The 26,693-nt window shown below is 44.9% G+C and overlaps 1 protein-coding gene across 4 annotated transcripts in view; it reads left to right on the forward strand.

Moving 5' to 3' along the window:
* Positions 1–26,693, forward strand: part of Cflar (CASP8 and FADD like apoptosis regulator) — a 44,635-nt gene that overhangs the window by 11,611 nt on the left and 6,331 nt on the right. For 2 of the 4 annotated variants that reach the window (XM_029538616.1, XM_029538615.1), the window contains 7 exons: positions 5,004–5,512; positions 7,837–7,942; positions 9,515–9,650; positions 10,640–10,722; positions 14,121–14,175; positions 18,559–18,608; positions 19,424–19,505. In XM_029538616.1, coding sequence (XP_029394476.1) covers positions 5,151–5,512; positions 7,837–7,942; positions 9,515–9,650; positions 10,640–10,722; positions 14,121–14,175; positions 18,559–18,608; positions 19,424–19,505 — 874 coding nt within the window. In that variant the 5' untranslated portion in view covers positions 5,004–5,150. The remainder of the gene's footprint in view (positions 1–5,003; positions 5,513–7,836; positions 7,943–9,514; positions 9,651–10,639; positions 10,723–14,120; positions 14,176–18,558; positions 18,609–19,423; positions 19,506–26,693) is intronic. The other 2 variants (XM_029538617.1, XM_021198522.2) reach the window with 1 other exon arrangement.

A 26,693-nucleotide genomic window follows, 5' to 3' on the forward strand; every position in this document is an offset into this window, starting at 1 on the left:
GGCAGAGGCAGAGGCAGAGGCAGAGGCAGAGGCAGAGGCAGAGGCAGAGGAGAGGCAGGTGGATCTCTGTGAGTTCAGAGCCAGCCTGGAGTTCATGGTGAGATCCAGAACAGAGCCACATAGTGACACCTTGTCTCAGAAAAATAACAAAATAACAAAAGTAGCACTCAGGAGGCTCAAGAACATCATTTGCAAAATACAGTGCTAAGGTCAACCTGGGCCACAGAAGGCTCTTGTTTCAGAAGAAATAAAACAAAAACACCCATAGCTACCCAAGAGCCCACTATGTCATTTGAGCAAGTAAAATCCCACCTGTCCTTGTGGGTAACATCGAGATGCCGTTAGCTCTTCACCTGCTAAGGTCCAGCCATCTACATAAATAGAAAGAAAGTTCTGAAAGTTTCTCCATGGTGTGCCATTTTTATACATGTTTTTCTTTTCTCCGCCCCTGCCCCCGTTTTTTCTTTTTCTTTAGCACTTGTACCTGGTTAGAGACTCTGTTCAGAAGATGCAGAAACTAAAATTCTAGTTCTGAAACTTACTAAGAGTTTTTGTGACTTATTAGTGTTTTCCAACTTAATTGCTCCGTGGTCAGAGACTGTGATGTGAAGTCTGCTGACCCTGCCTTCGCATTCTGTGGGGCTGCACACTTGGAATCCCAGTGCAGAGGAGACAGACACTGGGGCATGCCTGGGCTTACTGGCTGGCCAGCCTAGCCTATTTGGAGAGAGAGTTCCAGGCCAGTGAGAAACTATCCATGTCTCAAAAAAATCAAGGCTGCTGATGCTTGAGGGATGGCACCTGAGGTTGTCCTCTGGTGTCCACATATGTGCACGCGCGCACACACACACACACACACACAAGGCTATCTCATGGTATAGATCTAACTATCTGCTTAACCCTTTAATGAAGTTTCATGGTTTCTCCTTTAAATGTTTTATTAGTAAAAGTGAGGTGTTGCTATTTTAAATGGTATCTTTTTGAAATTTACATTTTTTTCCTGATTGTTGCTAGTTTATAGACTTAGAGTTGACTTGTTTCTTCTTTATCACAGATTTCAAAACTTTACCTTCTCATTAATCTAACAGTTGGCTTGTCAATATACTTGGCTTTTCCTCCATGAGTATTCTTATTGTCCATGAGTAATCACAGTTATTTGTTTATGTTCTATTTTTTTATTGTTTTACTGCCCTGGATTTGCCCTTCAGTAAACTGTTTACTCTAATGTTTGTATTCAGGCTCAGGTCTGAGTTTTAAGGGGCTGCTCTGACACCTCACCAGGAAGCGCAGCGTCCGGTGGCATCCTTCTGAATTGGATCCTAAATCGTTGCCTGGGAAGATGAGTCTTTTAATTTACTCAGCAGCGTTTTGGAGGGAGCTATTTCTTTTCATGCACGGGGGTGTTTGGCCTGCACATATGTGTGTGCATCTAGTGCCCGCGGAGGCCAGAGTGTGGATCAGACCTTAGAGCCCCTGTCACTGCAGTAACCTGGGATTGTGAGCCACCACATGGGTGCCAGGACTCCAGCTCAGGTCCCATGGCAGAGCAGTGAGTGCTCGTAACCTCTGAGCCCTCTCTCCAGCCCCAGCAGCTATTGTTTTATCATACTGGCTCTTCCTACTTATGAATAAAGTATGGCTCTCCGTTTATCTGGGTCTTTAGTCATGCCTTTTTCATAATTCATGGTTTTTTCCATGAAGGTCTTGCAAAGCTTTTGTTTGGATCATTCTACATGTTATCTGTGATAATATATGGGAAACTTTAAATGATTAGCACCATAGGTTTTAAACTGCTTTCATATATATATATATATATATTATATTATATATCTTTTAAATTTCTTGTAACAGCTGTGTGTTTGAGCAGGTCCTTCTGTGTTTCATGCTGCATCTCGACACACTGCAGGTGGATGTTTGTTTGTTTTCAGATTAATCAGCACTTATTTTTTTGAGACATGGATGGCTTCTCCTTGGCCTGGAACTCTCTCTCCAAATAGGTTAGACCGGCCAGCCAGTGAATCCAGGCATGCCCCTGTCTCTGTCTCCTCTGCACTGGAATTCCAAGTGTGCAGCCCCACAGAATTCGAAGGCAGGTTCAGCAGACTTCACATCACAGTCTCTGACCAGATCCCAGAAAGAGATAGCACCAGGGGATGATGACCGAGGGTGTCAGATGAGCCTTGGGGAGCAAACTTTCCATGCCTCTTCGCTGTCCATCTAGCCTATGGACTGCAGAAAGGTCCCTTACATTTTTAAGCACACTGACATTAATCTTCAGATGCAGGCTGCAAGAGTGTAAATTCTGCCTGTTTTTGTTTTGTTTGTTTGTTTGTTGTTGTTGTTGTTGTTTGTTGTTGTTGTTTTTCAAGACAGGGTTTCTTTGTATAGTCCTGGCTGTCCTGGAACTCACTTTGTAGACCAGGCTGACCTTGAACTCAGAAATCCACCTGCCTCTACCTCCCAAGTGCTGGGATTAAAGGCGTGTTTAATTGCTGCCTGGCAATTCTGTTTTGTCTGTTGTGGTGATGTTAGTTTTTAAAAGGTTTATTTATTTTTATTTACGCGGATGAGTGTTTTGTCCTGCATATTATATGCAGAGAAGTCAGAAGAGGGCACTAGATGCCTTGGGAACTGGAGTTATGGAAGGCTGTTTGTTGCCTTGTTGAGTGCTGGGAGCCAAACCGCAGGCTTCTGTTAGAGTAGCAAGTGCGCTTTACTGTGGAGCCATCTGGGGAACCCAGTGATTTTAGGTTTGCTGAGGCTAACTGATGCATGAGTTCCCCTCTGGCAGCAGATCAGTTCTTCTCTAGCTGGATATAATGGTACAGAGATCAGTTCTTCTCTAGCTGGATATAATGGTAAAGATGTACAACCTCAGCGCTCCGGAGGCTGAGACAGGAGGATTGCCACGAGCTTGAGGCTTTCGTAGTGGGTTTCAGGAAGGGGATCTTCTGGGGGGGAATTTTGCATTTGCTGCTAAAGGCTGCTGACTTCCCTACTGGGTCTTGGGGACGTTTTTATGACAATTTCTTGGTCTTCTCATTACAGAAAACCCAACAAAGCTGACTCTTTTGATCCCAGCTAAGCCTCTTATTTCCGTGCTTTTCTCTGTCAAGTGCCCAATACTCACCGCCACAGAGAACTGGCCTTGCAGCACCCAGCTTTCGGGCAGGGAGGTTTTGGTTTGCTGTGTTGCGGTGGCCTGTCTCTGCCTGGGGATCCATGTTTTCCTTCAGATATTTTCTCACCCTACCAGATGCTCTCCCTGAATAATTGGGATTTGGCTGCAAAAATGTCCCTCCCATGAGCCCTGAGGGACACAGCACAGTGGTGCTCTTGATGAATTTTTGTGACTGGCAGAAGGTACTTAGGTCTGACAGGAGACCACCTGAGCAGAAACTGCTCAACGTTAACTCTTCCTTTGCCATAAACCACACGAGTTAGATGCCTGCCTTTGCAAGCAGCCCTAAACCGTTTGTTTTTACTAATTTTGTTTTCAGTTCTTTTTCAAGTATGACTGGAGAGTTCTGGTACTATTTCTTGTTCTTACATTTAATGACCTCATTTTATTTTTCCCTTATTTATTTCTCTTGTACGTGTAAATATTTTACAGATTAATGCATAGTAGCATCTACTAAGAACGTTACAGCTTCAAAGGAATACAGTTAAAAAAAAAAAAATGTGGCCTTCTTGTAGCAAACACTGGCAGTTAGGTTAAAGCGCTATCCTGCGAGTGCTACGCAGGTTTTTGGCATCTGAGACTCATAAATTGGTATTGAGACTTTTTTTTAAAAAAAAGTATTCTGAGCACCGCTTTTGCTATATTTAGAGATACTTCTATTAAATTTCATTCTTTTAGTTATAAGTAGTTCTATTTAAATTTGGATCAATGGGTGTTCAGATTGGCATAGACAAACCAGTCTTAGGTAAATCTAAATATTTAAATGTTATACAAAAGACATGAAACCATTATAACTAACAGTTGGGTTATATTTCTATTTTTTCCCTTTGAGATCAGAGTGGTTTGCTTGCTTGTGCATTTTCTCAGAGACAAGGTTTTATGCATACGGGCTGGCAGGATGGCTCACTGGGTAAAGGTGCTTGCTGCCAAATCTGATGACTTGAGTTCATGTAAGAGGAGAGAACTGACTCCTGAAAGTTGTCCTTCACAAATCCCCTCCCTGCAAATATAATAAATAAAATAAGTAAATGAGCAAATGTATTTTAAAGTTAAAACCAGAAGAACAGACAGTGGTAATCCTTTATAGCCTAAATTTTAAAACTGCTCAGTTCTGAGAAAGAAACTGAGCAGTACACAGTCATGCCTTGAGCGGGGCATCTTCTAGAAGCGTGGTCCTCCCAGATCTTCTGGCCACTTCCACGAATGCCAGTGAGAGTTTTGATGGCCATTGCTGCCATGGAATGGTGTATTGAGGTTGAGGGACTTGGCATGTTTCTCAAGGTCAAGGTCCTAGGACCATATCAGAACCCACAAAGGTCCTGTGAGCATTTGTGATGGAGCTGTGAGGAGGGTGGGAGGCTGCTGCAGACATGACAGATATGAGGGCCTAAAGTGGGAGGGCAACTGGAGAAGGGGACAAGGGAGGGCGTCAGGGGAGGGCAGAAACCTCTTCTTAATCACAAGGCCCCTTCAAAGAGCGTCCCCTTGGCCAAAACCTGCAATTTTTCACGACACCTGCTTAGGGCTAAGAGTGGGCTGGGCAGTGACCTCGCTCAACTCAGCTGCTTAGTCACCGGACTTTTCTTCCCCACCCCCTCTCCGCCCCCATTCTCTAGTTCTGTCATGGTAATTTAGTCATATTAGGTTCCAGCAGTGATTTCCCCTTACAGATTAAAGCATGTGGGATTTTTTTTAGACATAACTTCATCTTTAATTTCATTTCCTTGAGTGTCTGGGTTTTCCTCTGTGTCTTTTGGCTTTTGGATCGGTCTTTGACTCTGTCTACTGAGGAGAGCTCTGTCTGTTGAATCTACTCTCTTAGGGAGACCAGTCAGAAGGTGAGGGCCTGCGCTTTGACTCTCAAGCCTGAGTGGATTTGATAAGAGGGTTATCCTTCACCACAGCGTGTCTCGACTGCAAGAACTCTGGAAGAAATGAAGAGAGTCCTCAGCAATGATGTTGGCTTCTCATGGTCCCCAGAGCCCTGCTTAATGGATGGAGGCTGGGCGAGAACCTGGCTGCTGTGGTTCTGAACATGGCCCAGAGCCCTGTGTCTGCCGAGGTCATTCACCAGGTGGAAGAGTGTCTTGATGAAGATGAGAAGGAGATGATGCTCTTCCTGTGTAGAGATGTGACTGAGAACCTGGCTCCACCTAACCTCAGGGACCTCCTGGATAGCTTAAGTGAGAGAGGCCAGCTCACTTTTGCTGCCTTGGCTGAACTGCTCTACAGAGTGAGGCGGTTTGACCTGCTCAAGAGGATCTTGAAGACAGACAAAGCAACCGTGGAGGACCACTTATGCAGAAACCCTCACCTGGTTTCTGATTATAGGTAAGTCATCAGCTTTGGCCCAAGCTGCCCTGGGGGAGCGCAGGGGGAGTCTAGATGGTCACCTGGTTTTTGATTACAGGTAACTCATCAGCTTTGACATGAGCTGCCCTGGGGGAGGGGGAGAGGGAGTCTAGATGGTCACCTGGTCATCAGCTTTGACATGAGCTGCCCTGGGGGAGGGGGACATCGAGAAGACCCCATGGCTTCCTCTTCCCTCTGATCAAACTACCTGTGATACTGCTTTATAGTGTGCAACTTTTGGATTCTGTTGGTTTGTTTTCCTTTTTTTTTTTTGGTAGCCTGTTATAGCCCAGGCTAGCTTGGAACTTACTGTGTAGCCCAGGCTGGGCCTCCAACTCATAGCAATCCTCTTGCTTCAGGTGGGAATCATAGCTTGTTTGAATTAAAAACGAAATGGTTGTCTCACAGGTAAGCAAATGAGTAAAAGAACCATAATGGAAGTGGACAGGACAGATGGCGTATGCTTGCCAGAAGGACAGATTGACAAGAAAGGAATCAAAAAGAAACAGCATAGAGTCACTCTGTGCTGTCAGCCCCTGGTGGTATAATGCTTTGGAAATTTCTGGTACCAAGAAAGGAAATACCAAATCTGAGTAATCTTCCTGTTGTCATAGATCTGTGGCTCTTTCTAAAGATTCCTCTGTCCTTGCCCTGGCCAGCCGAGGAAGTACAGCAGGGTGGAGTCTTGTAGTGTTCCTTCCCGGCTCTGAGGAGCCCAAGTTGAACATTTCTTCAATGAACTACCTTTCAGTCCCCTTCTGGTTAAAGCTGGACTAACTATTGCAGTCCCTTAAGTACAAGAGCCTTCTAGCTGTTCTCCTGATGCTGGAGTCCGTGGGAGGACTGAGTTTTCTGAGCACCTTGTTTCTCTAAATTGCTTCCTCTTCTTCCAGGCCGTTAGTTCAGTTGGTTGTGCCGTATGTATTTAGAGACGGTGTCTGTCATCAAAACTACTGAAAAGAGCTGAAGGCAGCATGGGCTTTGAAATGTATTGAGAATTATTGTTGGAAGGTCTGTGTTAAACCTCAGACATACCAGTTAGCCCACACAGGCTGAGCCAGTTACTAGCCTTATAAAAGAAGGAATATACAGCTCAACTAGCTACACTGGGTGACAAAGTCGGGCAATCCCAGCTTCTCTGGAGACGGAGGCAGGAAGATTGTGAGTTCAAGGCCAGCCCTAGTGACATAATAAAACTCTGAAAAGGCAGAGCAGGGTGGGAGGGTGTTTGCGGCTGGAGCTCAGTAGTTGGCAGTGGCTTGGGTTGTGTAAGATTCTAGGTTGACTCTCAGCAGCACGAGCAGATGATCATGAATTTCACAAGTTTATGAGTCTTTTTGGATGGTGTACCAAGTGGCTTTGTGTGCAAGATGCTTGGGGTTAATGTTCTTAATAATTTTTCACATGTCTAGCCTCACACAGCTGGGGGACACTAGCTGGGTCTCAGAGACTGGGTTCAGGTGCAGTGAGCAGGGAATGGGGTGTCAGGCCCTCTGGAAGGGGCTGGCAATTGGGGTGAAGCAATTGATCATCTGTTCATCTGGCAGCCTTCCACACAGTACCACGAGGTATCCCAGGCGTGATAGTGAAGTGAAGGCTGCTCCAGCCAGAACAGAAGTGACTGCATCAAGACCACATTTGTGGTCATGAGCCCCATGGTGGATGTCTTTTACTCTTTAAATTCAAATGTGGGCCAAGATGTTAGAGATCTTTCTTTGCTTTAGGATCCTGAGACTTTAGGTCATAGACCAGTGTCACCCAGAGCTTATCAAACACAGAGTATAGGAATACTCTGAATCTTTTTCTTGTTACTCATGTGTTTCATTTCACTATGACTTCTGGGGACCTAGGGGTTTTTCTCAGGGGAGTCTCTGCTTTCCCCAGTAGTTTTCAGAACTGTTAGAAAGGGGAATTCTGTGTCCTGGTGCAAGCAAAGAGCAGGCCAGGTGTGGTGGTACACACATGTAGTCGCAACACCTAGAAGGCAGAGGCAGGTGGATTGGGGCAGGTTTAAGGCTCATCTATCTATACAGTGAATGCCAAGCTAGCCAGAGCTACATAGCGAGAGCCTGTTTCTAAAAACCAAACCAACAATCCAAACAACCAAACAAACAGATGGAGGAAGATGAATTTTCTCTTTGAATTTTACTTGTAGTCTCTTGGGGCGGGGGTATCAAGGCTTCCTGTTTTATAGATATGGAGCATAGTCCATGGGACAAGAATTAGTCTAGCTGGTGCCTCAAGTGAGGTATGGGCTCTGGATTCTTGTCCGGGTTTACTAAAGACACTTTTATGGTTTACAGGGTCCTGTTGATGGAGATCGGTGAGAATTTGGATCAGAGTGATGTCTCCTCCTTAGTTTTCATTACAAGGGATTACACAGGCAGAGGCAAGGTAACCAAGGACAAGGTGAGTCGTCTTTGCTTGGTGCCTGTCCCAGAACATGCCCTCTGTGGCATGACAACAGGGGTGGGGAGCCTGCTGCCACGTTTCCAGGATTCAGACACCTGAGGCGTTTTTTTCATAATACTGGTAGCAAGAGAATTGGTTTTTAATCGAGAATAGGTTGGTACTAACTCCTCACGTGCCTTGGGTGTTTCTATGCTTAGATTTGGTCCTGATTTCTGTAAAATTGACAGGCCTGGCTTATATCGATTTTTCAATTTGACAGCTCTCTTCTGGGTTGGGCATCCTAGCTGCTTGCGTAGCGTTTAGCCCTAGCTGATCTGCTCTCTTCATGCTTGCCCTCTGCTCTTCATTTCCCTGGACAGCCTGTGGAGGTGGTTTGGTGGGAGGGGCCTGGGGCGTAGGTCCTTCTGACTCATCTATGTGGGAAGTGGCTAGTGTAGGATTGGAGCTGTCGGAATTGTTGGAAGACTGTTCCAATTGCTGCTGACCTCACATGGTTTGCCTAAGCTATGAGTCAGCCAAGAAAAATCTACATCCCTGGTGGTAGATCCTCTGGGAATTTCCTCAGGCTCCTTCATGGTTATAGGAGTATGGGAGAGCAATGTGTTCCCACATCAAATGTAGAAGGAAGAAGAGTATGAAAGCAGGAGTCTTTGGGGGAGGGGGGGCGTGTTCTCTAACCAACTCCTGCTCCTTAGGAAGGATTAATTCTGCTTATTGTCTTTGTAAAATAACAATAACAGTTAAGTAACCGAATGTTAATCATGTGAGCAGAATAAAATCCAAGCTCTTGAAATATGGTTTTTTTTAACGATCCTGGTGGTTGAAGCTAAATGAGTAAGAGAACCCCATTTTTTTTCACATAGCCTCGCTGTGGGTCAGGATGACCTGAAATGTCAAGCATCAATGAAAACACTTTTAGAACTTTCAAATGACATTATGAGGATTTCTTTTATCAGTCTTTTCTCTAGCTACCTTTTCTTTTCAATCCCCCCTCCGACCCCCACTCTGGGAATCCCTTGTAGCATTTAGTATAATCTCAGTCTGAATTTTTGTAACAACATTATCTCAGAAAGAGTTCATTCTCAGGCCTGATCACTCCTGAGGACATGTTGATATGAAACAGCCCTTTTATCTATCTGTCCCAAACATGAGAACATGTTTATGACCAAAGGAGTTAGCCTAACAGACAGATTCTCTGGTAGTCCAGGCTAGCCTCACTGTGTAGCACAGGATAGCCTTGAAACTTCCGGTCTTCCTGCCGTTACCACCTCCTGAGTGCTGGGATTGCAGGCGTTCACCACCACATCTAGTTTATGTGGTGCCGGGGATCAGCCCCAAGGCGTCCATCACGCATGCCGGGCAAGCACTCCATACCCAAGCTAGAGTGCCAATCCCTACCTCTTTCAGTCAAAGTCAGAAGGGTTCTTTGTTCTGGGTAGAGCTGTCCAGATCAAGTCACACAAGGTCTCATCTTGTCACCTTTTTCTGTTGTGACCTAATGGTCTAGAATTTGCACTGGGGACTTGTCAGTTCCACTCACAATGCATCTCTTGTTCATGGCTTTCTTAGAGTTTCTTGGATCTGGTGATTGAATTGGAGAAGCTGAATCTGATTGCTTCAGACCAATTGAATTTATTAGAAAAATGCCTGAAGAACATCCACAGAATAGACTTGAACACAAAGATCCAGAAGTACACCCAGTCCAGTAAGTAATTGTGGCCACTCAGTGGTCTTTCGTGTTTACTCTGTGCATGGTAGCAACGGTCTGGGAAGATTCATTTGTTGGATGCATGGTTGAAACAGAACCGGAGAGTCCCAGCCCCCTCTAGCCTATGTCAAGAGACCATATTCCTTTATAGCCTTCATGTCCCAGTATCCCCATTCCACTGGCAAATGTCCCTCTGAAAATTGCCACCAAGCAGTTCTTAACAGTCTGGCCTTTAAAGATGTCTGTAGCTCTGTTTGTAAAGGGCAGAGGGGCTGTGAACACTCGGACTTTGTAGGTTGACTCCTGTTGCCCAGTTCCACGTTAGACCTGATGACCACCATCTGCCTCTGGGTCTGGTTGCTGTCCTGTGTGTGGGCTGTGTTTCATTAATCCACATGGAAAAGGTCACTTTTGGTTTCATTCTTTACTAAAGGGGGTCAGCTTTCTCCCTTACACCACCTTATCGTAGCCTCAGCCTCAGTTTGGCTTCTCTTAGGAGGTCACTGTCTCTATAGGGTCCTGGTGTAAAGGTCATGACTAAGACCTGCTTGCCTACATGGTAACCTGTCTGAATGACTGATAAGGAATCTGAAATAGGAATGGTACGTAGTTTTTTCATGTGTGTGTGTGTGTGTGTGTGTGTGTGTGTAATGTGTGTGACCCCACATATGTGCACAAACATGTGTGTGTGTGCATTCACTTGCTTATAAGCCCCATGCGTGAGTTGTTTCTTTCCTTTCACTATGTGGGTCCTGGGGATTGAACTTGGGTTGTCAGACTTGGTGGCAAGTGCTTTTATCTCTGGAGTTAGCCCACCAGCTCTTTTAGTCATCCTTACTGATTGCAGAAGAGTCATCTAATTGATGTTTTGAATTCAGGCAAGTACAGGTTTAAGGTATTTTGAAAGATGACGGTTGACTGGGACTGAAGCACTGTTGAAGACTCGCGTGATAGTTTATGAACCTTAGCCCTTTTTGTCTTCATAGGCAAAGAAGCAAGATCAAATATGAATACTGTCCAGGCTTCGCTCCCAAAATTGAGTATAAAGGAACAATTATATAACTCAAGGGTGAGTCTGCAGCCAGCGTATGGAGTACCAACATGAACTAGTTTCAGGGATATAATAAAAATAAACATCTCATTTCATACGCTGTAATAGCTAAACAAATTCTGATAGACATGTGTTTGATTAAGAATGTGTATAATTTCTCATGATTATAAACCTTAGTAGTATTCAAAAGTATATTTGGAAAATTTTATGAAATATCTAACAAGAAAATAATGTATGTACCCATTACCTGGGCATGACTACTGTGGAAAGTTTTCTTTTAGTCTCTGTCCTATGTGCATTAGTAAATGTGTCTATTTATGCAATTGAATATCTTTTTCCTTCTTTGTTTCTTTGAAGAGTCAACTTTTAAAATTAAAGTAGGTAGAATGTACCCATAGAAAGAAAAAGTTAAATGTCCCCAAGATTTTAAAGTTGTTTCCTTCCACCTCACAGAACTCATGTCCCACTTCTTTCCCATTAAGGAGACTATTCTTGACCAGTTTCTTCTATAACCATGCACAGAGAATCTACCCACAGAGAGTGTCTGCTTTTATACAAGCGGTGGCATATCATGTCTGCTCTTCTGAACAGAGAATCCTTAGACATTGTTCCATATAGTTAATAGGAGATTGTTTCTACTTAATCATTATTTGTCTTATTTTGAATGGCACCCCTACCCCTTTATTTTCTTTTGAGACAAGAACTTACCTGTAACCCAGCCTGGCCTGGAATCCATTATGTAACCTAGGCTGGCCTCGAACTTGCACTGAGCCTCCTCTTGCCCCAGTCTCCTCAGCTCTGATGATATAGGCATGCCCTGCCAGGAGGGCTCACGGCTTCCATTTTCTGCATGTACTAAAATGTATTTAGTTTTTTCTTGCTGATGTATAAATTGCCTCCTTTCCTTTGTTACTAGAAACAGTGCTGCAAAATAAACTTCCTGATTCTTATCTCTTTGTGCATTTGCTTTTAAAAAGAATATTTAGAAAATATTTTTACTTATTTTAATTTGCATGTATGCATGTGTGCCTGCGTGAACTTATATGGACCATATGTGTATGCATGTGTGCCTGCATGAATTTATGTGTTTGGGAGCCCACTGAGGTGAGAAGTAGATATCAGTTCTTCTAGGACTGAAATTATAGGCAGTTGTGATTCACAATGTGGGTGCTGGGAATTGAACCCAGGTCCTCTGAAAGAGCAGGCAGCACTCTTAGCCTCTGAGCCAAATCTCCAGTCTCCCATTTGCCTTTTTCCTGAGTGTTATTTTAATTTGGCAAACTTTTTTTTTTTAACTGAGTGACCTAACAAGAGATTTCTTTCTCTAGTTAATGATTATAAATGTCCCATGGTTGTTTCTAGTTATGTTCTGAGGAGGGCACATCCTCTTGTGCTTGCCCCCTGGTCCATCTCTTCTTGTGAGAAGAACAGTGGTATAACATTAACCTAACCCCTTTAAAGTTATGTGGACTTCAAGGTGGACTTAGACTGGACTGGTTGGATTATAAACTTCTGTAAATGCATATCGTGAGAACATTCTTCTGATTTATGAGCAGCTTCTCAGAGAACACTAGTGATAGCAGCACCGAGCAATAGACTTGCAAAGCTAAGTGGCTGTTAAGGTGTGTACTGCCCACCCACTCACCGACATAAGGACACATACGTCTAAAGCAGTCAGTCCATCTACCTCATGCAGGCCAGCCCAGCCCTGTGCCTATTCTACTCTTTCCCACTGGATCTATAAACTACAGTCACCCCATTGCTTAGGGACGGCTTTAATTTGTCCTTCTAGTCTCTGATACCTTTAGGTACGATCCTTTAGGGTTTTCTGAGCTTTCTCCCGCCACCTGGGAGATTATTCTAATGTACGCTGTCATTCTTAGTTAGAACCCTTCATGTCTTCACTTCTGTGGTCCCGTTCTGCAAGTGCAGCATCTTCACTGTGTAGCCTGTTCAGGATCCAGCTTTGCGCTTCCTTTCTCTTTCCACTTGCTGAATCTACCGTGTGACCTGATCTCTCATTTAGTAAGCAGGCTCTAGGACATAGGAATCTGGTAACTTTCTTACAGGATGTAGGACCTGCATTTATAACGGGGCTATGTTTTGGTTTATCTAAGGCTACATAAGTGCTTCAGAAATTACAGTGGCATTACCTGACACAAGAATCCGCCAAATCAAAAGAAGTTCTATGGCTGCACTCTAATGCTTTTAAAGTCTAGCTTTGATTTGATTCCTTTTCAATAGCACCTGAAAGTCAATGTACGTCTGTTTGTGGTGGGGTGCCAAGGACAAGGTCCTGATTAAGTTATGGATTATTCCAGAGATGGGGGAACCATAGCTTGCATATCTTTCTTCAGTTTATACACAGATGTACTCTCGGACACAGCTTAATGGATAGTGCACTTCTTTGGTTAGGTATGCTGCTGTTGACCAGATGGTGGCAGGAAGTGATGTCATCTTACGGAAGTTCTGCCCTCTGAGAAGAGAGAAGGGTCAGTTCAGTCTTTCAGGAGTGGTTCAATTCTTGATTGTCATGACAGACGTATCACTGTTTTTATAGCTCGGAAATCGTTTTTTTCAAAAGCCATAATTGAACATTATTTATTAGTTTGCGGTGCTATCAGCTGGACCCAGGGCTTTGGGTACAGACATCTATTAAGTGCTTTTGTGCCTGCTATGCTGTGCTGGGTGTCTGTGAATATTTAAACACCATGGATACCCTTTTAGCTGAAGCTGGTGAAGTGGCTTTGCACTTAAGACCACAGGCTCGATTCTCAGCACCCACATGGTGGCTCACAACTGTCTAACACTAGTTCCAAAGGATCTAATGCCTCTTCTGACCTCCATGGAACCCAGGCACACACAGAGGCACATACATGCACACAGAAACACTCATCCACATTAGAAAACACAAAACTACCGTATAAATGCTAGGTTCCATTCTGTTCTTGAGAAGGTAAAGAGGTAAAGGACCGCAAAGGTTGAACTGGCAGAGTTGGGATTCACAGACAGAGGTTTATGGCCTAAAACTCACACTTGCAGTCAAGCTGTGCATTGCCCGGTGTTTAGGGAATAGATTAGATGCCAGGCTCAGTCCCAGCGTAGTCTAAGTTGGGACCTTCTAACACCCATGCTGTAATGTAAGAGCTGGTTTAGAGCTGTTCTGAAGCAATATTCTTTGCATTCCACCTTCCTAATATTTTCATTTCTTATTGGGAGACTGATGTGATCTTTGACAATATAGTGTGGAATTTATGGAGTTAATAGTCCCTGCAATTCATTTTAGGTAACCGTGAAGGTGATATTTTTATTCCCCCCCCACCCCAGTGTAAAAATATCAAGCTATTTAAAGAGGTGTAACATGGTGAGCCTCTGAAGAAACTAATACAGTGTGACCTTCTGTTTTATATTTGAAGCTCCAGAATGGGCGAAGTAAAGAGCCAAGATGTGTGGAACACCGTGGCATTCAAAGTAAGCCATCAATTTCTTTGATTTATTCTTAATAAATGGTTAATAATTTAAGGACAAGGAGCTGAGGTATGTAGTTCAGTGGGAGAGCACTTGTTCAGCGTGAATGAGGTCCCAGGTTTGATCCTCAGCACTGGGAAAAAAATTTCACATTGTGGTGTGTGGTGGCCTGTGCTTATTGACCTAGGCGCTGGAGAGTTGAAGTGGGAGCTTCTCTTGTGCCCAGGAGTTCAAATTCAGCCTCCTTAGCAGCATAGGGAGACCCTGTCATCTAAAAAAGAGAAAACGGAAAAAGGAAAAGTTCCATTTTAGAGCTGGCTGCTTCTTTTATTCACCTATTTTAATTAAGCTCTCAAAGAGCAGAAGCGCGTTCCTACAGTGTTCTCCTCTTTGGTGCTCCCTGTTACTCTCTGACTTAGGACACCTACATCCAACAACACTGGCTTCACAGGCGCATCGACCGCCTTGACTGGATTTGTGAGTGATGGGGCATTTGCACCTCTGAAATGGAGCTATAACCAGGCCATGTTAAACATTAATCCAACTGTGATAATAAAGGCACATGAAACCAAATATCTAGCAGCAGGAAGAAGAAATGCTAATCTGGAAACTCCAGAGAGGGCAGTCTCTCTCTTCCACAAAAAGAAAAGAAATACAATTAAAAAGCCTGTTCATTTCAACCTACATGGTCTCTTCTTAAAATGTCAGCACTTTAGCTAGCCATGGCATTCCCTAAAGTCTTTATTCATTTATTTATTTGTCTGTTTATTTGTATATCTATATGTGGGGATGGAGATAGAACCTTGCTGTGTAACCCTGGCTGGGCTGGTATTTATGATGTAGCTCAGGTTAACTTCAAACTCAGAACAATCTTCCTGCTTTAGTCTTCTGAGGGCTCAAACTGCAGTGATGTCCTACCATGCCTGGCTTAGAACATCATTTTTAAAAAATATTTATTTATTTAGTGTCTATGAGTACACTATCACTGTCTTCGGGCACCCAAGAAGATCCCATTACAGATGGTTGTGAGCCACCATGTGGTTGCTTGGAATTGAACTCATGACCTCTGGAAGAGCAGCCAGTGCTCTCAACCTCTGAGCCATCTCTCCAGTCCAGAACATCATTTTTTAAAAAGCATCTCTTTGCTGTACTGAGGCCTTCCTAATTTGAGAGTCCGGACTCAGCCTTACATTGGTGAGGTGGCTTGTGTTGTAAGCCAGCGAGGGCTTTAAGCCTCTATGGAGGGCACCGCGACCCAAGGGCCTTCGAATCTGTTGTGCGCACTGTAGAGGGGCGCAGACACGAAGCAGCAGCAGGAACATTTTGAGTGGGGCGGCGCCCTGGCTCTGATGGAAGCCTTGTGGGTGCAGCTTGTGTAGCCTGCAGGCTGCGTGTGCTCCTGGAAACTGAGAACCATTTTACCCTGACTAGCCAGATGGTGCCGCTCACGCCTGCCACTCCCTACCTACAGTTCTTCTCTCCAGAGAAAACTGTTGAGAACGGAATTCGTTCACTGGTGAGGTGGAAGAGTTAGCGCTCTGAATGCTGTTTAAGGTGAAAAAGAAAACGGGAGGCCCGGCAGGCTTGCTTAGGAATGTAAAACACGCGTTCTTTCCACTGCGATCCTATCAGAGGGTCCAGAAGAGTACTTGAGGCTCCCGACACCTGGTGACACTGTAAGGAGAGCCACCTGGCTGCTTTGACCAGGACTTGACTTACTAATAAAAGGAAAAGCCTTCAGTCAGGTCTGCCTTAAACTAAGAAGCTTAAGATAATCAAACCACGTATTCAGGTCAGTTTGGACATGCAAATGGCTCCTACTGATGGCGAAGGTAGTGGCTACCCCGAGATGCCATGTCACACTCATATTTTCTAAGAAAGAATAATTTGAATACGTGTCTGCAGGCTGTGCAGTCACAGAGTCCCGTCTGCCACTCATAGCATGGGCTTTCTTTTCGGTTACAACAAACGCTGATTGTTATAACAGAAGAAAATCAAGCAAAATCCCCTCCTAAGTTCATATATCAGCAACAGCCATGGTTTTATTTGATTTATTTTATCCTATTAATTATTACTAGAAAGGGTCTTGTTGCATAGGCAGGTCTTTAACAACCATCTTCTAAAGGGCTGGGATTGCCAGTGTAGGCCAACACGCCCAGCTAGAGCTTGATTACATGCTTTTATTTTCATTTTGCTGTTGGGGATTCAACCTAGAACCTCTCGCATGATGGTCGAGTGCTCGCCCATCAATCCCACAGTGGTTGATTTCATCTTTAACACGGAGTATATTCACTTGTCCCTTAGTGTCTGTAGGTGACTTATTCCAGGATGCCCTGTGGGTACCACAATTTGCGGATGCTCAAGTCTCTTATACAGCAGGGTATAGCATTTGCATATAACCTGTCCACATGCACTCCTACACTTAAGCCATCTCTAGATTACTTACACTGCTTTGTACAATAGCTCTTATACTTTATTCTTTGGGGGACAGTGACAAGAAGTGTCTATGCATGTTATTCTGTATTAGGTCCATGTTATTTAATCATCCATTTTAATATACATATGTTGCATGGATGTGTCACATGCGTAACAGTTACTCTTAGCCTTTTAAACACTGTGAAGTATGTAATCACATGTGTCACTATTGACATAATCAATTTTATGTTTGTGACGTTTAGGTTTTTCCTAGCCTGGACCAGTGTAAGCAGTTGGTCAATAGATGTTTTTGATACACATTTTTCTAAATTTAGGTTTTATTATTTCCTTAAAATTTCTAGAAGTGCTGGATGGTGGTAGCGCAAGTCTTTAATCCCAGCACTCAGGAGGCAGAGGCGGGGGGATTTCTGAGTTGGAGGCCAGCCTGGTGTACGGAGTGAGTTCCAGAACAGTCAGGGCTACCCAGAGAAACCCTGTTTTGGAAAACCTAAAAATAAAACAAAACCAACAAAACAAAAAAGCTCCCAGCCCTCCCCCCAAACCCAAAGCAAAACCAAAACCAACCAACCAACCAACCAAAGTTTTAAAAGCACAATTTGTCTTAAAGGATATTGCTAGTTGCCCCTTAGAATGCTCATCTGAGTGGCCAGGGAGATGCTCGTTGGTGAAATGCTTTCCACACAAACATGAGGACCTGAGCTTAATCTCCAGCACCTACAGTAAAAGCTGGATACGGTGGTGCATGTCTGTAATCCCAGCACTGGGGAGACAGAAACAGGGGGATCCTTGGGCCTTGTAGGCCGGCCAGCCTATATGAATTAAAATTTGGGTCTAGTAAGAGATTCTGTAAAAAAAAAAAAAAAAAAAGGAAAGAAAGAAAGAAAGAAAAGAAAAGAAAAGTGATTAGAAAGACTCTCACCATCAACCTCCGGCCTCCATGCATGAGTGGAAGCAGGGTTGCTTTGCACCTGCTCACAACCATGCAAATGCACAAATGGACAGAGAAGGAGATGGGGAGGGAGAGGGCAGGGGTGGGACAGGGACAGGAAGAGACTGGTTCAAAGCTGAGTGTGGTAGCACAGGATGGTAACCCCAGCACTCATTAGCGGAGGCAGGAGACCAGGTTGGAGGCCAGCCTGAGCTACATATCAAGAGCCCACCTCTGAAACAAAACCTGACAACCCAATTCATTTCCCCAAATGTTTCAGATGCTGGTAAGGACCCCTGCCCCCTCTATCTTTAGACACTATTTCTCACCTCGCAGCAATCTTGGCCCAGAGTTGGAATGAGCTAATGAGAAGATGGCTCTTCAGCACTGAGGTGTGAGCCAGCCCTTTTGTGGCTTCGGAACCCAGTGCTTCTCCCACCCCCCCCCCCCCCCCCCCACCCCGGCCTGTGCGGGCTTAAGTGAGTCATTGTTGTGGGGTGGAGTTTGCTTTGGGCTCCAGCACTTGCCAGGCTTGCTGAGCTGTGTCTTGCTGCTGACATTTTATTTTATCAGCTCCCAGCATCACTGAACTATGAAAACATTGGCCATCTGTTCAGTACAGAGCACACACACATGAGCCTCTCTCCCGCACACTCCAACGCTCTTCCCTTTAGATGTCGTCCAGAGTTTTGGCCCATGTAGGAAAGCCGTAGAGAAGTGACATTTTTGAATTCTCCTTATCAGGTTAAAAACTCACCAGCCACCTGGTGGTCCCCTGGAGGAGGCCTACGACTGTCCCCTGCGTGTCATGGTTTTTCTACATAGTCCTAGAATAACAGGACTCTTGAGTTTCCCTTTGGGTCAGGCTCTTCTGTGTGAGTTGGAACTTTGGGCTGAGTCTAGCTGGAGAAAGAATAGGAAGCTAAAGAAACGGGCAAACAAAACGCCACGATAGAAGGAACTCAGCCAGCCTGGGTGTGGGCTTAGTTCTACTCTGTAAATGACTCTCTCTTATCCCTCAGGAAAACTGGTGAAGACATCTATCCAGGAATCAGGAGCCTTTTTATCTCCGGTAAAGAATAAGTTCTCTAATTTGGTATTGCATGCAAGGGTATATACTAGTACACTGACGTCTTACAAAACAAACAGTCAGCCAGCCAAAACTGTTCTTTAAAATTCTTTGTGACAACTGAGTGCCTGTGCATAATTCTCCTGAGAACTCAGTGAACAGGAACCTTGAATATAACAAAGAAAAATTATTTATTTTTTTTCGAAGCAGGGTTTCTCTGTGCAGTCCTGGCTGTCCTGGAACTCACTTTGTAGACCAGGCTGGCCTCGAACTCAGAAATCCGCCTGCCTCTGCCTCCCAAGTCCTGGAATTAAAGGTGTGCACCACCACTGCCTGGCTTATGTTCAAGTGGAAGGCTTGAATGAGCTTTGGATGCAGGGAGATTCTGAGCGGCGGCTGAACTGTGTCGAGCCCTGGCTTTTGTGTGGGTGGACAGCCTCCTCAGAGGAAGCGGTGGAAAGCCTCCATTTGCGCTGGCTTAGAAAGTTGATTCTTGGTGCTACTTTAGGCTTCTACAAGAGCGCATGACCCATCTTCTCTCTTTCAAATTATCTTTATTCTGCAAAGCTAAGACACAAGTAAAAGAAACTATAATTCTCATTCAAATTAAGTAAGAATTGAAATAGCTGTTTGTCTTAAACTCATTACTGTGACAGAGGAAAAAGTTGACATTACTGGGAAATGTCAGCTGTGATGACTTTAGGCTGTGTCTATTGAGTGATTCACCTGCCAAAGGAATGTTTAAGACAAACCAGAAGAAGAATTGGCTAAGTCTCAGAGAAGTATCCAGCATCTCTAATCCCTGCCTTTCTTTCTAGCACATCCGTGAAGAGACTTACAGGATGCAGAGCAGGCCCCTAGGAATCTGCTTGATCATTGATTGTATTGGCAACGACACAGGTAGGTGTAGAAGCCTGGGATCCACTCCCTACAGCATGATCATGACCGGTTGGATCGGTCAGCATGGCAGATGCCAACTGCAGTAACAAAGAACACTATTATGGTGCTTTCTTCTCAACCATGTCATAGTCTAGTGTGGATTGGGCTAAGGGAACTTGTTATGCCATAGGGTCAGCCAGGGGTCCGGTCATCTTTTGAGGCCTTGGAGTCTTTTGTAGGGTCCTCTGTATTTGACTGACAGATGAGGGAGTAGAGACTGTGTAGCGGATCTCATCACAGATTTTAGAGAAAGGCCTGAGAAGGATGTGCCTCATCTCTACTCACTTCCTATTAGTCATTACTTACGTGGCTTGAGCTAACTATAACAGATGTAGATAAATCAGTTGAGCTATGGGTTAGGAGGAACATGAGATGAACTTGGAGAGCACAAGTTCTAAGTTGTGGAAGTTGGTGTGTCTTTACCTGTCTTACCTGTGCATCCTGGATAATGTGGTTCTGGTCTTCCAGGGACATTGATAATGAAAGGCATTCTGGTTTCTAATATTGTCAGATGTTTCACTTCACCTGGATAGACCATGGACGCCTTCCTTGGGGCCATGAAAACCATGGTGTCTGTGTTAACATGGGGGTGTGGCTAGTGTTTGAACCACATGTGACTCGGGTGTCCTCTCTGTTTGATCTACCTGTGAGCCATCATTGTTTGGACCCGATTGCTTGGCTCAGTTGTTGGCTGTCTGGTGCAGACTGAACAGGGCAAGCCTAGATGCCTGGGCTACTGGGATACTGCTGCATTTAATCATCTCTCTCTCTTCCTTTCATCACTGTAGTTCACGACTTTCATGTCTCTCAACACTCCTTAGCATGAGTCAGAGAGATGACTCACTTCAAATATTGCCAAAGGGAGGTCTGTGCAAAGAGAGTCTAGGAGAAGGTCGAATTAGCAGATATGAAATTGGAGTCCCCAAGATTTCAGCTACAATCCCACTTTCTCATGTCCGATTTTGGTATGAGAGAAATGTGTCTCTCTCGCCGTAGAGAAGAGTCCTTTTTTCCATTTGTGATGGTTTGAATGAGAATGACCCCCACAGGCTCGTATATTTATGTTCAGTCCTCTGTTGATGAACCATGTGAGAAGGACTAGTAGGTGTAGCCTTGCTGGAGTACGTGTGACCTTGTTGGAGGAGGTGTGTAATTGGGGGCAGGGCTTTGAGGTTTCAAAAGCCCACACCAGGCCCAGTCGGCTGCCTGCGGATCGGGATATAAAGCTCTCAGCCATTGCTCCAGCACCATGCCTGTCTGCTCCCCGCCATGAAGATAATGGACTAACCCTCTGAAACTGTAAGCAAACCTCCAATTAAACTCTTCCTTTATAAGAGTTGCCTTGGGCATGGTATCTCTTTACAGCAATAGTAACCCTAACCCTTAAGTTGCTGTTTTACCTATTAGCATCCATAGAAGAATGAGGAAATAGCTTCTCAATGAACCACTGACTGCTCTAAAGGGCATTATAGGATTGTCCTTTTACTTTTGATTGTGGTTGGCCTTGCCTCCTTTATCACCAGGAAATGTCTGAAATACAGAGCTTTCTGTGTTGTACGTGTGTTTATGAGACTCATAAAAATCAGTCACAACCTGCCATGAACCAAAAAACCTTGGCTCTTCATGACCAACACCCAGGGCCTGTGTTGACTTCTGTTCCTGAGTTATGGGGGAGCTGTATTTCTATGTGTGCATAGCTGTACTTCTCCCACTGTAGGAGAGCATCAGAGTTGGGCCCTGGCAATGATTGCCGGGATTTTAATCATGGCTCTGCTGTCTATCTTAGCTTGTGATGTGGGGCTCAGTGTCTCTGCCAAAACATGACTTCATAACAGAACTTCCCTCATGTGATGGTTGGGAGAGTGAGATTATACTCATAAAGGACACAGGACAGTGTCTGGAACGAAACGTAAGCTAATGTTAGTTTTCTTATTTTGTTTGTTTGACTTTAGTGGAAAATGACTAAGCCATAACACAGCATGGCTTTGCACTTAGTTTTTGGGGTCTGCTCTTAGATGAGTGAGGGGAATGGAGGGCCTGAGGAGCCTTCCAGGGCAAGTGGGGTGCATCCCCATATGTAGTGGCACCTTGGGAAGGAGCCAGTTACTTTAGAGGGAACAGGTTTCAAGTGGAAATCAAGTAAGGTGGGAACACCTGATGTTGACCTCTGGCTTCAACACATGTGTACATGTCCATATATATGATCTCGCATGCACCCCTGCCCCAGACACACACATGCACAGAATGGAGCCCCAGGCAGCAGATCCTCGGTGTAGTCCTTCTGAGGTCAACATCTTGGAGATGGAGTGTGTGACTAGAGGGGGCCTGGCCCTATGGAGAAGGGCACTTCAGCTGCTCCTTCTCCCTGAGAGTCAGGGGTCTCTTGACTCATGTGCCTTTGAGAATAAAACAAGCTGCTGGCTTAGAGGTCACTTATGAATTCTCCCAGCTCAGGTGGCTAATCAGCAGATAAGAAACGAGGCGGTATAGGTTCCTTCACATCATGTTGCTTTGCTTTGCTTTGTCAGCTGAGAGGCCCCAGTCCCTCTGTGAGGCTCAGAACAACAGGAAGGCATTAACCATCCAGAGTGAAGGACAGCCTCCTCTCACGCATTGCTGTACCTCCGTGTCTCCTGATGCTTTCCACCGAGGACTCTAGGGCAGGGACCACACTTTGCTGTGACTTCTTTGGTGCTTCCTATTGTGTAATTAGTACTAGGGCCCTTCACCTAGTGCTATCGTGCGGGATGTCCTCGGTCTAGTGAATTTTGCAGAAAAATTTAACACGTGGCTGATGCGCAGGGGTCAGATAATAAACAAGCAGACAAGATAACTGCCAACTGAAAGGAAGGTTCTGAATGTAACTAGCAGTAGCGGGATGGACTGTCCATCAGAGTGTATGGCCTGATAGATAGACTCCCTCCCCTGTGGCAGGTATGGCTAACGGCTTTTTATGGTAGTAGTGTATGATCATGCTTTTAGCCACTTTGCACTGACGTAAGCTCTCCAAGGGCAGATGGAAGAGCTTATCTGTTTGTCTGTGTGTCACCAGCGTTTGGACAAGTGCCGGGCATAGAGGTACTTATGAGGTATTTTCTGAAGTGGATAGTATTAGTAGACTATCCACTTCTAGTAACACTGTGTTTTAAAAACCAGTCCTTTAAAGTTTAGAGTTTAGTAGACTTATTTGTGGACTTAGTTCCTCCTTTTAGCCTACCTTCCCCCCCCCCCCAAGTCAGACTTTAACTAAAGAGTATACGAATCCCCTAAATATTTATAGGCATATTCTTTTCTTTGTCTGGTAAATACTTATTAAGGTTGTCTTACAAATAAAGTGTCTTGCTTGGCCCTGCATCGAGCATGTACTGAGGAGGACTCTGGTCTCAGAGCCACTGAGAAAAGACACGGTTACTTTTGGGTAAATTATTCTTGAAAACAATCCTTGTGGTCAATGACCTCTTCTTGAGGTAGACAGCAGTGCTGATGGATTTGGCGCCATTATGCCAGTTTGGGAGAATTGCAGAATACATTCATGGTGTCCCGGTAACTATGTCAGTAGCCTAGCAGAGCCAGGTCTTGCCTGGGTCCTGGTTGGCCAGCTCTGTTCTCGCCTTAATCTTTTTAGGCATGTAGAAGCAAATGCCTCCAATCACGGGCAGATGGATGCAAGGCCTGGTTTAAGGCTCTGGTTGTTTGGGGGGGTGTGTGTGGGGGTGTAGAGTGAGGGATTCTGTATAAATTACAGCATTTACAGATTTTTTTGTTTTGTTTTGGTAAAATTTTGTAAGAATTTTTTGTAAATTTACATTATTTTTTCATCTTTATTTATAAAGAATACAACTCTGGCACAGACAAAAATGCCAACACACTGCAAAGAGTCCATTAACAACAATAACAACACAACGGGGAATCAGTGGGACCCCTGGGAGCAATGCCTTGGGTAGGACATCTCACCTAAAACACAGGAACAGCCCTGGGTCTGGAGGATGAGGCAGAAAGCAATATTTTTAGTCTTCAGCACCATCAGACTGTCCTGTTTCGAAGACCACCGTAGGATAACATGGTGTCAGTGGAGGTGGGTGGTCATAGATGGTGTCTCCTAGTAGGGCTCACCACACCCAAGGTTCAGTCTCTTGAGAATTGCTCCTCTGGATGTCATCGGCATCTCGAGGATTCCCCCGGCCTGCTTTCAGCTCCTCGTCCCAGTCCTCATTAAAAACGTTGGCATCTTGTTCCATGTGTGGTCAGAGCAGACCTTCAGACAGCTCTCAAGCGCACAGTTAGTCCCCATCCTCTTCCTTCTTCTCCACAGCAAAGCCTTCCTCTTCCAGACCTGGGCCCTCAGCATGGGTCGGAATGTAATTAGGGATGCCCTGGGCGCCACTGGAATTTCAGAGGTTTGGTCCATTACCATCATGGCGGGGAACAAGGCAGCAGAAATAGCAGGCATGGTCCAGAGGAGTTAAAGGCTGTTTCCTGATCTGTAGGCAGAAGTGGGGGTGGTGGTGTGGGGGGTGGTAAGGGAAGAGAGAGAGAGAGAGAGAGAGAGAGAGAGAGAGAGAGAGAGAGAGAGAGAGAGAAAACATTTGCAGATTTTTTTAAAGAGGAAGTATTTTCTCCTCTGCTGCCGCTTCTGATATCTTTGTTATGCTTTAACTGACTAAGACACACATTTGGTAGCCTACTTTGCAGTTTCCACTGTAGTGTTATGTGAAGAAACTTCCTATTCTTACACGGACAGGCTAGGGGTTGCTCCGTGCCTCCTCATGTGGCTTCTTCTTCTTCTTTTTTTTTTTTTTCTAACGGAACAAGCGGAACCTTGAGTACACATTATTTTCTTGTAGTCACATGTATATAATAAGGACATTTGTGCATGGGGAAGTAGGGCACTCATTAGGATCGATCTCTGCTCATGGAGAAAAGGGACACCACAATGGCAGAGGAGCAGTAGACAAACCATTCTGGCCCCTCCTGATTCCCATGGGATCAGCACCCTGAGAATGGCTTCTTCCTGGGAACCGGAGTGTGTGATGAGGTGCTCTTTTGTTTTCTGGATATGTCTGTCCTCTGGACCCAAGCATATATTTGCTTAAAAGCTTAACGTTATTTTTAAAAAATAATTTATTTTCATTTTATGCTCATTGGTGTTTTGCCTGCGTGCTTATGTATGTGAAGGAGTCAGCTCGTGGTGGTTGTGAGCTGACATGTGGGTGCTGGGATTTGAACCTGGGTCCCCTGGAAGAGCAGTCAGTGCCCTCTCCAGCCCCCAAAGATTAACATTATTAATGAAATTTCCCTTTAAGGCCCTCACTTCACCAGGCCTAAACCTAGGGTGTATTTAAGAAGTGTGGGTCTATGGGCCCTTGTTGGAGGCCCTTGTATTTTAGAGTTTAAAAAGATAGTGTGCTACATGTACTAGGGTTCAGGGTAGCCCCTTTGAGAGGTATGTTAATACTTGGGTTGTAAACCGAATGGATATTTACATGATAAGGGATAGGGCTCTTCCTCTCCTGAGAGGCATTCTAAGAAAATGACTTGGCAGAAAAGACCCTAAGGTTGTTGAGTGTTTGAGGTCCTAGCACTCTGGGTGAGGGGTGATGGGTCTGAACCCTAGCTGTCTTGGGTATACCAGAAACCTGTTTTGGGTTTTATAGCTTTGGTATTATTTTCTCCTGATACAGTATCATCGGGGAAGAATTACCAGTAATTATTTTTGAGACAGGGTTTCTCTTTGTAGCCCTGGCTATCTGGGAACGAACTCACTCTGTAGAACAGGCTAGCCTTGAACTCAGAGAGATCTGTTTGCCTCTGCCTCCTGAGTGCTGGGATTAAAGGTATGCACGAGCATCGCCCAGCAATATAGATTCTTAAAAGATGGTTTGTCGCTTTCTTCGAGTCTGTGCTTGGAGCAGTGAGGCCTTAGCTGGCCTAGGCGACCAAATGCAGAGTTGGATACGTGCCGGATGGCCCTGCTCCCACCCAGCTGTGGCCCCAGTTGTGCCTTTCCTCACCAACATCTTCTGCCCCGTCAGCAGTGTGTGTGTGTGTGGGGGGGACTTCCCTCTCCTTTGTCCTGGTTTTTCAGACTCTGGCTTAAGTTATAACTTCTCCCACAATGCTCCAGTGTCCGAGATCACACTGCCCATTGTTTCATTGAGCGCTATTTGTCCTGTGACCCCACTGAGCTATGAGACATCATACACGACACGTGTACACGTGTGTTACCTTCCTCTCCAGCGAGCTGTGCGCCTGATCCGTGTCCCTTGTCATAGATTCTGGTAGGACAATAAGGGGAGCTTAGTAAAACGCAAGTTTGGGGGTACAGTAGTTTATTCCCTCCCAGGTGCGGAGTGTATGCATCTAGCCTCCCATAGAGAAGCCACAAACACCAGGTGGCTGCTTTCTGTCACGTGTCAGACCTCCATGTTGGCTCAAATGGCATGGCAATTTTCCTTTTCTTCCCTTTTCTCCTCTTCTTGGTAGCTGCTGAGTTTTATAGCTGCCTCACCCTGTTTTTTTTTTTTTTTTTTAAATAAAAATTGAATTGTCCTCAAGCCAAGGAAAGGAAGGAAGAAAGGAAGGAAGGAACTTATTTTAGGATTAGATTGCTCAATGGGTAAAGGTGCATGCTTACAAATGTGCAGACCTGAGTTCAAATCTCTTGATCCCAAATAAAGGTCAACATGTGTTGTCTGTAATCCCAGCCCTCCTGTGAGGAGATGAGAGAACCTCTGGAAGCACATGGGCCGGCTAGCCTGACAGACACAGGACAGAACAGCAAAGAGAGCTGCTCACACAAGGTGGCAGGAGGGCACCCAAGGCTGACCTGTGACCTCTGTGTGAGCACACACTCCGAAATCCACATTAACCTTGTCCCCCTTCCCTTCCCCGCCCAGGATATCTGCCCACTTTGGGTTTCACCTATTCACCGTATCTTGGCTTATGAAGGGCACTCAGTAACTGATTGTAAATAGACTGGCGAGACACTGCCTCTTATTTATTCCATGTATTTATTTAGAAGGTGCTGAGATAAATCTGCTTATATAACTCGAATTCTAAATGAGTAAATGAATGAATTCTAAATGAGTAAGGCCCAGGCATTTTCCTGAGCCTGTGATTGGTTCCTGGCAGCCTTGTACCAACCGCAAG

Source organism: Mus pahari, chromosome 5 (assembly GCF_900095145.1).
Source record: "Mus pahari chromosome 5, PAHARI_EIJ_v1.1, whole genome shotgun sequence".
NCBI lineage: Eukaryota > Metazoa > Chordata > Mammalia > Rodentia > Muridae > Mus > Mus pahari.